This window comes from Ahaetulla prasina, chromosome 3 (assembly GCF_028640845.1).
Source record: "Ahaetulla prasina isolate Xishuangbanna chromosome 3, ASM2864084v1, whole genome shotgun sequence".
Lineage (NCBI taxonomy): Eukaryota > Metazoa > Chordata > Lepidosauria > Squamata > Colubridae > Ahaetulla > Ahaetulla prasina.
Window position 1 is genome coordinate 11,617,164 of NC_080541.1, and position 15,868 is coordinate 11,633,031.

The following is a 15,868-nucleotide window of genomic DNA, read 5'->3' on the forward strand; positions in this document are numbered from 1 at the left end:
ACACAAACATTTTATTCTCTTTTCCTTTTAATTGTTTTTAATTCCCATATGAAAGCTCATCTTTGGAATCCACCTTTCAAAAGAAATAATGTTAATTTAAAAAAGGTAAAAGGCCAGTGACAACATATATAAATTGGGGATTAGATTGCCATGTATGCAATTATATTATCCGTATTCTATTTCTTCCCCTCTCTGCGTTCAGTTTTTATGATTGTTTTTTTTTTCTTAATGAATAAAAATAAAATTGTACCAAAAGAGAGAGAAAGAAAGATGGAGAAAGTGGGATCCTTTAGACTTCCCTTAGTTTTTAAACTAAAGGAAGAGAAACTTCTGTTTTTCTATATTGTCCTGCAAAATGCTCGGGGATTTTTCTAAGTATTTTGGAGTTTTTTCAATGATAGTGGCTGGATGGAAAGGACTGTTTTCTGCACCTATACAGGTTGACCTCAAGAGGTCTTCTAGTGACCGAAGTTACAAGGAGCACTGAAAAAAAGTGACTTATGACCGCTTTTCACACTTACAACAATTGCAGCATCCCCCAAGGTCACGTGATCAAAATTTGGACGCTTGGCAATGGGCTCATATTTATGATGATTGCAGCGTCCCAAGAGTTTTGTGACCTTCTGACAAGCAAAGTCCATTGGGAACCCAGATTCACTTAACAACCGTGTTACTAACTTAACAGTTTCAGGGATTTGCTTAACAACCATAGCAAGAAAGGTTGTAGAACGGGGTGAAAACTCACTTAAGAAATGTCTTACTTAGCAATAGGAATGTTGGGGCTCAACTGTAGTCATAACTTGAGGACTAGCTGTATATCTCTATCTCTATCTATCACTATTTATTTATTTATTTATTTATTTATTTATTTATTTATTTATTTATTTATTTATTTATTTATTTATTTATTTATAATTTAATTTTTATACCGCCCTTCTCCCGAAGGACTCAGGGCGGTGTACAGCCATCTTAAAATACAGTGAATAAATAACAAATTTAAAAAGAATTTAAAACAAATATTTAACAAGGCAATAAACTAAAACGGTCTAAGACCGACTTAAAACCCCTTAAAATTACAATTAAAATACACTTAAAATACACTTAAGCTAGTCCTGCCCGGTGAAATAATAAAGTCTTCAATTCCCGCTTGAAGGTCCGGAGGTCGGGAAGTTGGCGTAAACCTGGAGGCAACTCATTCCAAAGGGCCGGTGCTGCCACAGAGAAGGCTCTCCCCCTGGGGGCCGCCGACCGACATTGTTTGGTCGATGGCACCCTGAGAAGGCCCACTCTGTGGGAGTGCACAGATAGTTGGGAGGCTATAGGTGGCAGAAGGCGGTCTCGTAAATATCCCGGTCCTAAGCCATGGAGCACTTTAAAGGTGGTCACTAACACCTTGAAGTGCATCCGGAAGGCTACCGGCAGCCAGTGCAGGCCACGCAGGATAGGTGTTATATGGGAGCAACACAAAACTCCATCACCCACGCAGCCGCATTCTGGACTAGCTGGAGCCTCCTGGTGCTCTTCAAGGGGAGCCCCATGTAGAGAGCATTGCAATAGTCCAGGCTGGAAGTGACAAGGGTGTGAGTGACCGTGCGTAAGGAGTCCCGGTCAAGGAAAGAGCGCAACTGGTGAATCAGGCGAACCTGAAAAAATGCTCCCCTAGCGACGACCGTCAAATGTTCTTCTAAAGACAGCCAGTCATCCAGGAGAACACCCAAGTTGCGCACCCTGCCCCTGGGGGCCAATACTTCACCCCCAACAGTCAGCGAAGGCGTAAGCTGACTGTACCAGGACGCCGGAACCCACAGCCACTCTGTCTTGGAGGGGTTGAGCTGGAGCCTGTTCCTCCCCATCCAGACCCGCACGGCCTCAAGACACCGGACCATCATCTTGACGGCTTCATTGGGGTGGTTCGGAGTGGAAATGTACAGCTGAGTATCATCAGCGTACAGATGATATTCCACTCCGAAACCACGGATAACCTCATCCAGCGGCTTCATATAGATGTTGAACAGGAGAGGCGAGAGAACCGACCCCTGAGGCACCCCACTATCTCTAACTCAGTGGTGGGTTTCAAAAAAATTTAGTACTGGTTCTGTGGGTGTGACTTGGTGGGCATGGCATGGCTTGGTGGGTGTGGCTTGGTGGGCAGGGCAGGGAAAGGATACTGTAAAATCTTCATTCCCTCCCCACTCCAGGGGAAGGATACTGCAAAATCCCCATTTCCTTCTGATCAGCTGGGACTCAGGAGGCAGAGAATAGATGGGGGCAGGGTCAGTCAGGGGTGGTATTTACCGGTTCTCCGAACTACTCAAAATTTCCACTACCGGTTCTCCAGAACTGGTCAGAACCTGCTGAAACCCATCTCTGATAGATAGATATATTATTGCACTGAAGAAAGTCGGAAGTCACCACTCTTTATTTTCTCTTTGCACTTTTGTCTTTTTTTCTCCTTAGTTGCCTAACTCTTGTTTTTTCCTCTGCTTTTTATTTGATAAGGAAGCTTAATTTAAAAAAGAAAGGAAAGAAATGAATCTTTGTATTTATTAGTCTCCAGATTACAGGAGGGAACAGTTTATAGCTCTGTTATTCCCAAGGCTTGTTTCAGAAATCTAGCAAATGAAAAAAAATGAAAGTTCTGGAGGGATTCAAAATGGGGATTATGGACCACCCCAAACACCCCCAGATTTCATCAATAATCTCCTAATCCCCAGATTTCAAGCACAGTTTGTTCAGCTCTTTGTTTGTTTTGGATTAAAAAAATATAATCAAACTGGAACTGGTTATCCTTGCATCCGTTTTGATAACAGCTCAATAGATTAGTTTTTATATCCTGGCATTGATTTTATTGATTTTACTATTTTAATTTAGTTTAATTTATTTTTCGCATTTAATGGTTTGTGTGTATTTGATCCCACCTCTTTATCTAACATCTGAGGGTGTGTCCCTAGTTTAACAACTTTCTGTGCTTTCTGCACCAGTAGCATTCTTGAATAACACACCTACACATTCCTGGCCTCCTCTGACTTCTTTGAGATTAGAATACATATTAAAGCAAATATTACCTTTTGTTAATGCTAATTATATCTCAGCTAAGACATTTTGCTTCTTTCTGTAAATTAAATATGTCCCTCCAGTTAGAAAGGCAGCATATAAGGGGACAAACTTTCTTACTTAGTCCTTGCAGGAGTCTTTTTAATAGAATAGAATTTTTTTATTGGCCAAGTGTGATTGGACACACAAGGAATTTGTCTTGGTGCATATGCTCTCAGTGTACATAAAAGAAAAGATACGTTCATCAAGGTACGACATTTACAACACAATTGATGATCAATATATCAATATAAATCATAAGGATTGCCAGCAACAAGTTATAGTCATACAGTCATAAGTGGAAAGAGATTGGTGATGGGAACTATGAGACGATTAATAGTAGTGCAGATTCAGTAAATAGTCTGACAGTGTTGAGGGAATTATTTGTTTAGCAGAGTGATGGCCTTCGGGAAAAAACTGTTCTTATGTCTAGTTGTTCTGGTGTGCAGTGCTCTATAGCGTCGTTTTGAGGGTAGGAGTTGAAACATTAATATTATATCCCTTCTCAGTAACCTTAAATGGTACTTCTATCTGCATGTGTAGGTACCTCTATAGCAGGGGTAAAATGGATCGGACCAGATAGCATTACCGGTAGCGATCGTGACCGTTAGTTCGGTGATCCGGTAGCGATGGCGGAGCGAAGCTCTGCCCACCCACCCAGGTGTCATTACTTTCTGGTTTTAACCAGGAAGTAATGTGCTTTTTACCTTCTGGGCATGCGCAGAAGGTTTTGCACATGCGCAGAAGGTCTGTGCGTGTATGTGACGTGGCGCATGCACTTCCAAGCCGGTAAGGAAGGTAAGTAGATTTCACCGCTGCTCTATAAATCTAGGACAGTAGGTTATTCTTTTAAAATGTGCATCACTGTTTTGAAATGTGACTTTGGAAGCTGACCTAGCAAAGATTTCTTGACTGTAGAATTTCATGCCAGAATGAATCCGTTCTTGCTGTTTGAAGTCATTAACATCAGATTTCCTGGGTTTCTTTTACACGATCCCCCCTATGCACTCCCAACCCTCCGAATCTCATTTGATGGAACCATTTCCTACCAGGGCTAAGCAAACGGTGCTTGCTACAAACTGGAGCATAAGGTAAAGGTAAAGGTTCCCCTCGCACATATGTGCTAGTCGTTCCCAACTCTAGGGGGCGGTGCTCATCTCAGTTTCAAAGCCGAAGAGCCAGCGCTGTCCAAAGACGTCTCCATGGTCATTTGGCTGGCATGACTCAATGCCAAAGGCGCATGGAACTCTTTTACCTTCCCACCAAAGGTGTTCCCTATTTTGCTACTTGCATTTTTTACGTGCTTTTGAACTGCTAGGTTGGCAGAAGCTGGAACAAGTAACGAGAGCTCACCCCACTACACGGCACAAGGGATTCGAACCGCTGAACTGCCGACCTTTCGATTGACAAGCTCAGTGTCTTACCCACTAAGCCACCGTGTCCCTTCAACTGGAGCATACCAGGCAGGAAAAGATCCTTGCCAATCGTGGGCAGCTAGCTTTCTAATTGCAGAAGCCTTCTTACGCATTTATGACCAATTGTTTCTGCACTTTAACATAAAATAGGCCAGAATTCCCTTCAAAGATCTCTGCGGTTCAATGATTTAAAAAGGAAGGTTCTACATTTAGGCAAGAAAAACCAAATGCACAGATACAGATGTTGTGACCGAGGGCCAAGTAGCGATTGCCAAACACAATTAGTCCTGAACAAACCTATTTTATTAAAACAGCTGAGAATTAATTCATTCTCAGCTTAGTCCAAAACAAATTCTTCATAAACAGTCCTTCGGCCTTATCACCAACCTTTGTTGTCTTTGGCAACCTGCCAAAGGCTTTTCTTGGCAAAAACCCCACACCGTTCAAGAGATACTGAGAAGAAGCACTGGAATTCAATGTTGCTTTTCTACAAAGAACCCAACGGCTTGTTGCTGCTCTTTTAAGCCTTATGGGAGTGGCCAATCATCTTCTGGCCTTACTTCCGAGTGGTACTTTTTGCTTCAGCTGTTCTTGCCTTCTGGCAGCTCTTCTCATGCATGCATTAGGAACAGGCTCCCCCTGTTCCTTTGCCTCTCTGCAGTCTGCCTCTGGAGGCTACGGAGTCCACGCATCGCTCCCAGATGGCCCTGGCCCCATCTCTGCCTCTGATGCAGAGCCTTCATCCGGGCCTTCCCCTAAGTCCAGGACTGGCCCATGGTCATCCCCAGTCTCCTTACTGTCCGACTCTGCTGCCAGGTCCATAGGCTGCTGGCCAGTGGTGGGTTTTAAATATTTTTACTACTGTTTCTGTGGGTGTGGCTTGGTGGGCATGGCATGGCTTGGTGGGCGTGGCAGGGGAAGGTTACTGCAAAATACCCATTTCCTCCCGATCAGCTGGGACTTGGGAGGCAGAGAATAGATGGGGGCAGGGCCAATCAAAATTTTTACTACGGTTCTACAAACTACTCAAAATTTCCGCTACTGATTCTCCAGAACTGCTCAGAACCTGCTGGAACCCACCTCTGCTTCTGGTGGATCATAACAACAGAATAGGTGGGGTTTGGTTCAATAGTAGTACCTGTGAGAGGGAACTTGGAGTCCTAGTGGATAACCATTTAGATATGAGCCAGCAGTGTGCAGCAGCTGCTAAAAAAGCCAAGACAGTTCTGGGCTGCCTTAACAGAGGGATCGAATCAAGATCACATGTAGTGTTAATACCACGTTTTAGTGCCTTGGTAAGACCACACTTGGAATATTGCATCCAGTTTTGGTTACCACGATATATATATATATATAAATGTGGAGACTCCAGAAAGAGTGCAGAGAAGAGCAACAAAGATAATTAGGGGGCTGGAGGCTAAAACATGTGAAGAACGGTTGCAGGAATTGTGTATGTCTAGTTTAATAGGGGATTTCTAAATTTCTAGTTTAATTTTATAGGGACACGGTGGCTCAGGGGCTAGGACGTTGAGCTTGTCGATTGAAAGGTCGGCAGCTCAGCGGTTCGAATCCCTGGTGCTGCCATGTAATGGGGTGAGCTCCCATTACTTGTCCCAGCTTCTGCCAACCTAGCAGTTTCGAAAGCACATAAAAATGCAAGTAGAAAAAATAGGGACCACCTTTGGTGGGAAGGTAACAGCGTTCCGTGCACCTTTGGCATTGAGTCATGCCGGCCACATGACCACGGAGACGTCTTCGGACAGCGCTGGCTCTTCGGCTTTGAAACGGAGATGAGCACCGCCCCCTAGAGTCGGCAACGACTAGCACGTGTGTGCGAGGGGAACCTTTACCCTTACCTTTAGTTTAATAGAAAAAGAATGACTAGTGATGGAGAACCGTTTTGGCACCAAGTGCCAAAAAGGTTGCGTGGAAGCGTCGCGTGCTCGCACTCACCGGGATTGCGCTCTGGAAAAGCCAAACTTCTGGGTTCTAGCGCACATGCACACCCGCCAATCAGCTGGCTGGCACGCATGCACATACCGGTTTTCAGCACTGCAGCGCGAGAAGGACAGCTGATCATCACGCACACATGTGCACCAGAAACCTGGGAGACAAACAGGCAAAGCCGTGCATGCTGGGTAACATGGCTTCACTTGCCACTTTGGGTACACATGCCATAGGTTCGCCATCACGGATCTAAGGGGTCGCCACAAAGAAGAAGGGGTCAACCTATTCTCCAAAGCACCAGAAGGTAAGATAAGAAACAGCGGATGGAAACTAATCAAGGAGAGAACCAATCTAAAATTAAGGAGAAATTTCATGCCACCGAGGATTTTTGGATAAAAATTTGGTGGATTTTACAAAATGTTTTGAAAAAGAAGATAAAGTTCCTGCCGCAATTTTTTTTGTTGGGAATTATTACGGACTGTACAGTAATTGAGACTAAATTGATTTTAAATCTAATAACAGCAGCAAGATTATTAATAGGACAATACTGGAAGAAAAAAGAAGTACCTACAATAGAAGAATGGATATTGAAAGTTGCCAATTGGGCTGAGATGGCGAAGATATCAGCCTTTTTGAAAGAGAATACGCAAGAAAGATATTTAAAGGAATGGAAAAAATGGATTGACTATATTCAAAGTAGATATCAGACTAAGAGTTATCAGACTGTTTTTGAATGATTATGATGTATTATTTTTGTTTGTTTTCGGGGGAAGTTAGGAATTGATGATTGTAGGGGTATAATTAAGTTGGGACGAAATTTTTTTAGCATATGTTTGTTTTATTTTTAACTATACCTTGTGTTCGTTCCGGGAAGTCAGGGGGGAGGGGGGTTGTGAAGGGAGGGGGGAGGGGAGGTGGGGGGAAAGGGGAAAAAAATTTTCTGTAAAACTTTTTGAATAAAAAAAAAAAGAAACAGCGGATGGAAACTAATCAAGGAGAGAACCAATCTAAAATTAAGGAGAAATTTCATGCCACCGAGGACAATCAACAGGTGGAACAACTTGGCTCCAGAAGTTGTGGGTGCTCCAACACTTGTGGGGGTTTTTGAGAAGAGATTGGACAACCATTTGTCTGAAATGGTATAGGGCAGGGGTCTCCAGTCTTGGCAACAGCAGCAAAGCTGGCTGGGGAATTCTGGGAGTTGAAGTCCACCAGGCTTAAAGTTGCCAAGGTTGGAGACCCCTGGTATAGGATCTCCTGTCTGAACAGGGGGTTGGACTAGAAGACCTCCAAGGTCCCTTCCAACTCTGTTATTCTGTTAGCTTGTAAAACCCTTTTCCTGGAAGGACTTAAAAGCAGCTGAAAAGGGTGGGGGAAAAAACTCAAAGGAGAGAATTCTTTCATTTGTCTGAAAAAGGCAAGATCTGATCCAGGCCTCTCCAGAACCTTCAGCAAAGGAATATATTCTCTTCGAGAGTAAATTAAGTCAGCCCCCTCTTTTTTTTAATTGCTCAGAAAGAAAAAAGTACTTTGGGAGAAGAGATGCTTTGAAGTTACCATGGGGGGAAAAATAAAAGAAGAAGAAGAAGCCGATTGAAAGTAATTTGACTCTTCCGGCCATCAAAACATCAGCTGATTTGCCCTGAATTCAGTTCTCAAGCATCCATTAAATAATGTTTTATTATATTACGAACCGGAGAAGGGGGGGGGGAGAAGGGGCAGACCGCATCTTAGTTACCTTCCTACCATTAGCGGTTTCTCCACCTTCCTGCTTTCAATCTCTTTGCTTTTATAAGGAATTAAAAGCTCTTTGCCCAACCTAAAGGGGAAAAAAAATACGTTTAACCTTCTGTCATAATTGTCTTCTGTTGATACCGCTTGCAAATGTAGGCAGGAGGGGGGGGGGAAAGGGTTTAAATCTTCCCTTTTATCAAAAGCAGAATCCTTTTGCCCTACTCGAGCTTGAAGGAAGGAAGGAGTGACAGTCAGTTTGTATTTATTAATTTGTTGGGCTTATTTCTTTCAGGCCAGGAAGGATGATAGCCCCACCGTGGTTCTATTTATTTAATTTTATTTATTTAAAATTGTGCGGGTCAGAAAGAGGGCTGAGAAAATATCTGCAGACCCCTCACATCCTGGACATAAACTGATTCAATTCCTCCCTTCAGGACAACCATCGTATAACTAGATACAGAGGCAGTTTTTTCCCCCTCATGTCATCACTCTGCCGAACATCTAATCCTCACAGTATTGCTTTATGTTTAAGTATATTTAGCCATGTGGTGTGGCTATGGTTTTATTATTATTATCTTTCTTATTATTTCCTTTACTACTCCCTCTTATTGGTATTATTAATATTATAATTATTATTACTCTCTTCCTTTGCATGTACACTGAGAGCTTCTGTACGGGGGACAAATTCCTTGTGTGTCTAATCACATTTGGCCAAATAAAGTTCTCTTCTCTTCTCTTCTCTTCTCTTCTCTTCTCTTCTCTTCTCTTCTCTTCTCTTCTCTTCTCTTCTATGCCACGCCACGCCACGCCATGCCACGCCATGCCATTCCACTCTACTCCACTCTAGGTAGTTCTCAACTTACACTCATTCGTTTAGTGACTTATGATAAATTTTTCACACTTACTATCCTTGTAGCATCCCCCATGATCAAGTGATCAAAATTTGGAGGCTTGACAACTGGCTCAGGTTTATGATGGTTGCAGTGTCCTCTTTTGTGACCTTCAGACAAGCAAAGTCAGAATTAACAGATTAACAGAGTTGGATGGGACCTTGCAGGTCATCTAGTCCAACCCCCTGCTCAAGCAGGAGACCCTGTACCATTTCTGACAAATGGCAATCCAATCTTTTCTTGAAAGTCTCCAGTGATGAAGCTCCCACAACTTCCGAAGGCAACTTCTGTTCCATGGGTTGATTGTTCTCACTGTCGGAAAGTTCCTCCTCATTTCTAGGTTGAATCTCTCCTTGGTCAGTTTCCATCCATTATTCCTTGTCTGGCCTTCGGGTTCTTTGGAAAATAGGTTGACCTCCATCCTCTCTGTGGCAGCCCCTCAAATATTGGAATACTGTTATCATGTCTCCCTTAGTCCTTCTCTTCACTAGACTAGCCATGCCCAGTTCCTGTAACTGTTCTTCATATGTTTTAGTCTCCAGTCCCCTAATCATCCTGGTTGCTCTTCTCTGCACTTTTTCTAGAGTCTCAACATCTTTTTTATAGTGTGGTGACCAAAACGGGATGCAGTACTCTAGGTGTGGTCTTACTAGGGCTTTATTATTTATTAGTCAATGGGAAAGCCAGATTCACTTACCAACCGGGTTACTAATTTAACAACTGCAGTGGTTTATTTAAGAACTGTGGCAAGAAAAGTCAAAAAATGGGTTAAAATTCACTCAAGAGCTGTCTTGCTTAGCAATGGAAATTTTGGGTACAGTTGTGGCTGTAAGTCGAGGTATACTTGTACCTTTTTATTTGAAATGTACTTTTTAAAATGCTTTGATTTCCCCCCCCCCAAAGGCAACAGTAGAAGTTGAGATTTTAAGCAAGCTTTTTCCCCCAGTGCGCCAAGCAAACCTGCATGGATACGCAGCAGGGAAGCACCAACATGGAGTAGCTGGTGAAAAACAGCATCAGTGATAATAAATGTGACAGGTTTGAATTTTTCTTTTTCTCAGTGCACAAAGACAGCCTCTGCTAAACAATTATTGTACATATTCTCCAAAGCAGGGGTCTCCAACCTTGGCAACTTTAAGATTTGTGGACTTCAACTCCCAAAGCTCTGGGAATTGAAGTCCACAAGTCTTAAAGTTGCCAAGGTTTAGAGACCCCTGCTCCAAAGTACCTGAGGGCAAGACAAGAAGTAAAGGGATAGATAGAAGATCATTATGGAGAGATCTAACTTCGAATTAAGGGGGGATTTCCTGACAGTGAGAACAATTTATCAGTGGAACAGCTTGCCTCTGGAAGATGTGGGTGCTCCATCGCTGGAGGTTTTTAAGAAGAGATTAGGCTGTCTAGTTTCTGGACTAGAAGACCTCTAAGGTCCATTCCAACTCTGTAATTCTGTACTCTATAATTACAAATGCACTCTTATGTTTGTGTTTTGGAACTTGGAAATTGAAAACTTAATAATGGAATGGAATGGAATGGACTGGACTAGACTGGAATAGAATAGAATAGAATAGAATAGAATAGAATAGAATAGAATATCGAATATAGAATAGAATATTATATTATAGAATAGAATTATATATAATTCTATATATTATATTATATTTTATAATTATAATAATTATATATTATAATTATATTATATATAATTATATTTAATTATATATAATTATATAATTATATATAATTCTATTCTATTCTATAAGGGGCGTGCATAAGAGCACAAAAGTGCCTACCGTTCCTGTCCTATTGTTCCCTTCATTATATCAAATTAATATAGCTGATGCATATTCTTTACTATATATATATATATATATATATATATATATATATATATATATATATATATATATATATATATATATATATATTCTTCATAATATGCTTTTTTTTATGACAATGTTTGTGTATACTGTTGTGACAAAATGAAATTAAAAAAAAATTCTTTATTGTCCAAGTGTGATTGCACACACAAGGAATTTGTCTTCGGTGCATAAGCTCTTAGTGTACAAAAAAAAATGCATTCATCACGAATCATAAGATACAACACTTAGTGATCGTCATAGGATAGTAAATAAGCAATCAAATCATACTAGGAAACTAAATAAAGCAATATAAATCTTAAAGATAGAAGCAACAAGGTTATAGTCATAAGTAGGGGGAGATAGGTAATAGGAAGGACGAGAAGAATAATAGTAATACAGTAAATAGTTTGACAGTCTGTGGGAATTAAAAAATGTGTTCGACATTTGCCCCAAGAGCAGTCTTCGTCTGTTTTGCATTTTGGGGATCAGCTGGCCAGAATAGCCTCTGAATGGAAACAGGACAACCAGTCTCATCCAATCAAATCAGTTATATAAGTAATCCCAAAGATGCTTTTTCAAGAGGCAACTGGAATTCCTGGGTTTTTTTTTCTTCTTCTTATCCAAGAAGCTTCTTCACAGGTGAAGAACACAGGCCAGCTAGGTGGTTGTGCTTTGTATGCTGTTACTCACATTTTATATTCACACACATACACACACACTCTCTCTCACTCACTCACACACACACACACACACACACCCACACACCTATCCCCATGCATTTTCAGAAATCTGCCCTGGTTTGAAGATCTTTCTTCCTGGATATCTTCCCTCTGCCTTCCTCCCAGCCCCTTCCCCAGCTATTTGCCTCCCCTAGAAGGACCACACCCTCAGTCACTTTATCCCATCTGAGCCTTCCTTGCAGTCCACCCAATAACTCCCATCTAACACAGTTCCCCTTAGACCAGTATTTCTCAGCCCTTGGCAGCTTGAAGACGCGTGGACTTCAACTCCCAGAATTCCCCAGTCAGCTATGAATTCTGGGAGTTGAAGTCCACGCATCTTCAAGCGACTAAGGTTGCAAAACTCTGCTGTAGGCCATCTGAAAAGTCAGTGGTGCTCCAGATAAAAGGCTTTTGGGAAGAGAGAGGACTAGGCCCATTGGATAAATTTGTCTATTTATTCACTTTATTTTTAAAAAAAGATTTACCTCTTTGCCTCGGGTCCTCTTGTGATTCCATATATACCTATGGAGCCACAGGGAGACTGAAGGCAAATAGGTCAACCGTTAAAATAGATCGTATATGTGTATGAATATTTGGAGGAATGTATATTTTTTTCTGGATTTTGAAACTGCAGGCCTCCACATTGCCAAGAGGCCTTTCTCAATGGCCTGACTAATTCCAGTTAGGAGGGGGCGTGGCCTTCTTTTGCAGGAAGAGTTCAAAGACCCTCCACCTCAGTGGCTCCGCCCCTTTTTTCCCTCCTGCTCTTCCTGGAGGAACAAAAATAGCTGGACATCTGCTAGCTGGCCAAGGCGGTTGGTCATCCTTCTCCATCCAGCCTTGGGTCATCCTTTCGGGATTACTGAAGTACTTTTGGGGATTCAGGCTGCACCATGAGCATACCATCCAAAGTTTTCTGGTCCGGCCTGGCTTTCTTCCTGGTGCTGCTCTGCTTTGGGGCCTGTCTGCTGGTTTACCTCAAACCTACCCAACTTTGGTTTTACCTCAAACAAAGCCAGGATGATTCTGCATCAATGCCAGATGTGTCCTTCAGTCAGGATGAACTTCAAATTTACAAAGGCAACGTCACTCTCGTTCTGCTCTGGCTGCGTCCTTTTGGGGGCAGATTTCGGCCGTTAAATTGTCTGGACTTAAACATCTCCAACTGCCACATCACCATAGATCGGAGCATGTACAATCAGTCCCACGCGGTCGTCTTTCACCACCGAGACATTTGGTGGGATCTCAGAAACCTCCCTAAGCAGCCCAGGCCTTTGTTTCAGAAGTGGATCTGGATGAACATGGAGTCACCCAGCCATTCGCCCCCCAAATCTAGATTGAATCACATCTTCAACCTAACTCTCAATTACCGCCGAGATGCAGATATTCACGTACCTTACGGCTTGCTCACCTTTAGCCCAAAGGCCTCTCGGGCAGAAGTGCCCCCAAAAGACAAACTCGTATGTTGGGTAGTCAGTAACCGGTATCCCCAGGGGAGAATTAGATATTACAACGAATTAAAGAAATATATTAAAATTCATACTTATGGGAGATTGTTTGGGCGCCGTCTGAGCTGGAAAGAATTCATCTCCATCATTTCCTCTTGCAAGTTTTATCTGGCCTTTGAAAATTCCATCTTTAAAGATTATATTACCGAGAAAATTTACCACACGTTTTTGGCTCGATCTGTCCCTGTGGTTCTGGGTCCTCCCAGAGAAAATTATGAGGATTACGTCCTACCGGAGTCTTTCATCCATGTGGACGATTTTGAGTCACCTAGGCATCTCTCAGAGTACCTTCTGATGCTCGACCAAAATGATACGCTGTACCTAAGTTACTTTAAGTGGAAGAAGGATTATTCGGTCTACTGTCCTAAATTCTGGAAATCACACTTATGTTTGGCTTGTGACTATATCAAGAAACATCCAGAATACAAGTCTGTTGGAAATCTACAAAAATGGTTTTGGGATAATAGCTGTGATGATTTTTTTGCTGAACGTTACAAAAAGAAAAATCTGTCAAGATCACCAACCTGAAATTGAGCAGGTTATATAAAGAAATACAAATTCTGAGTATGGAGTATTTGCAATCTTTTCTTTCTTCTGAATATGGGAATTTATTTTCCTTAAGGCTTGGCCATGTTAATACAGATAGTACGTGGATAACATTATCTTAGATGTTATCTTTTTTAAAAAAATGTTATTAGATAATTTCTGCAGTTTTTGCTCGAAGGAATGATCCCCAGCTCTCGACTTTGGCTTTCAAACCCATTTTGCTGTGATTTTAAACAGGAATTAAAAGCTGCTAAAATGGCTCTATGTTGTGTTCCCTCATTTGAACATTCTGCACCCCATCTTGTGCTATGGTAGCATTTTAATCACACATTTCCTCTTCAGGGTTGCAATTTTTGCAACGTGTACAGGTGGTCCTTAACTTACGACCAGAATTGCGCCCAAAATTTATGTTGCTAAGCGAGACATTTGTTAAGTGAATTTTTCTCCATTGTATGACATTTCTTGCCACAGTTGTTCAGTGAATCGCTGCAGTTGTTAGGTTAGCAACACAGTTGTTATGCAAATCTGGCTCTCCCACTGACATTACTGGTCAGAAGGTCGCAAAAGGTGACCACATGACTCTGTGACTCTGTAACCGTCAGAAATACATGCAAGTTGCAGACATCCGAATTCTGATCATGTGGCCATGAGGATGCTGTAACATTCGTAAAAATGGTTATAAGTCACTTTGTAACTTTCTGACATAATTTTGAACAGTCACTAAATGAACTGTTGTAAGTTGGGAACTACCTTTACTTCATGGACGAAATGCTCCCGGTTTGGACCGGATCACGCGATCCGGTAGCGATCTTGGTGGCGGGTTCGGTAGCGATGGTAGCCTGGTTTTAACCAGGAAGTAATGTGTTTTTATTACCTTCTGCGCATGCGCAGGTGGTTTTGCGCATGCACAGAAGGTTTCTGCGTGCATGTGACGCACTTCTGAATTGGTAAGGAAGGTAAGTAGATTTCACCCCTGCTTTACTTAGATGGAATATGAGCAGTAACTCACTCACCTGGGTGCATTTAAAAGTCACAAGCTAAACGCAACATTATTTCATCCTGCATCTCTGGCATGGCATCATTTTATGCTGCTCTTCTCTGTCAATATTCGCCATCTTACGACACCTGATTGCCTTTTCAATCTGGTTTCATCATTTTTGCAATGCATCGCGAGCCAATTACACAGCACAATTGTGTTTATATTGATTGGGGGTTTTGTCCTCCCAGAGCCACAAAAAGAAAATGAGAGGGAAACATAGGCAGCAGAGATCATGCAATGAGCTCAACGCTGTTTATGACACTTTAACCACAATTTACAAAATAGGATGTATTCAAGGGAACTTCCATGCTGTCATATAAACTGCTTTCTAGATTGTCTTCTATTGCAGGAGCTGCTGAAGGCTACGTGGGAAGAAGAACATCTATCTATGCCCTAGTTACTGGCTTCAGAATGGTATGGATACATGATCAACACTATGTCCCTTTTTATGCGCAGGCAATGCACAGCCAGTTTGGCGCAATGATAAAGGTGCTGGCTTAGAAACCAGGAGACCGTGAGTTCTAGTTCCACCTTAGGCATGAAAGTTAGCTGGGTGACGTTGGGCCAATCAACAGGAGGCCATGAGTTCTGGTCCTGCCTCAGGAATGAAGACAGCTGGGTGACTTTGGGCCAATCACCAGGAGACTGTGAGTTCTAGTCCCACCTTAGGCATAACAACTGGCTGGGTGATACTAGGTGAATCTCCAGTGGACTGTGAGTTCTAGTCCCCGTCCTTAGGCATAAAAGCTGGTTGAGTAACTTTGGGCTCTCAGCCCAACCCACCTCAGAGGGTTGTTGTTGCTGGGAAAATAGTAGGAAATACTATTAAAAATGTTCACCACCTTGAGTCACTTAGAAAGTAATAAGCGCAGGATAAAAATCAACTAAAGGCGTACAATGCACAAAGGAGGGGAGTGGGCTTTGATAGCCAAGATTGTCAAGAAACTTGTGACTGTCATTGTGGGTGCCCCAACAGGAAAAAGGCAGTTCGTTTCCCATTTTAGGTAAATTCTTGGTTTTTAATCGCTTGGACGTAAACCATTTTTAAACGGTTATCTTTCCCCTCGTTTGAACGGCTGGCGAAGTGAGTGGCAAAGTAGGACATAGTAAAA

The 15,868-nt window shown here is 42.2% G+C and overlaps 1 protein-coding gene across 1 annotated transcript; it reads left to right on the top strand.

The window, feature by feature from the left end:
- Positions 1–9,904: 9,904 nt before the first annotated feature.
- LOC131194201 (4-galactosyl-N-acetylglucosaminide 3-alpha-L-fucosyltransferase 9-like) lies at positions 9,905–13,699 on the top strand (the record flags this gene model as incomplete). Its single annotated transcript, XM_058174927.1, has 2 exons — positions 9,905–9,941; positions 12,597–13,699. Coding segments are annotated over 2 exons (1,140 nt in total), but the record flags the coding sequence as incomplete, so codon positions are not given.
- Between the last annotated feature and the right edge of the window lie 2,169 nt (positions 13,700–15,868).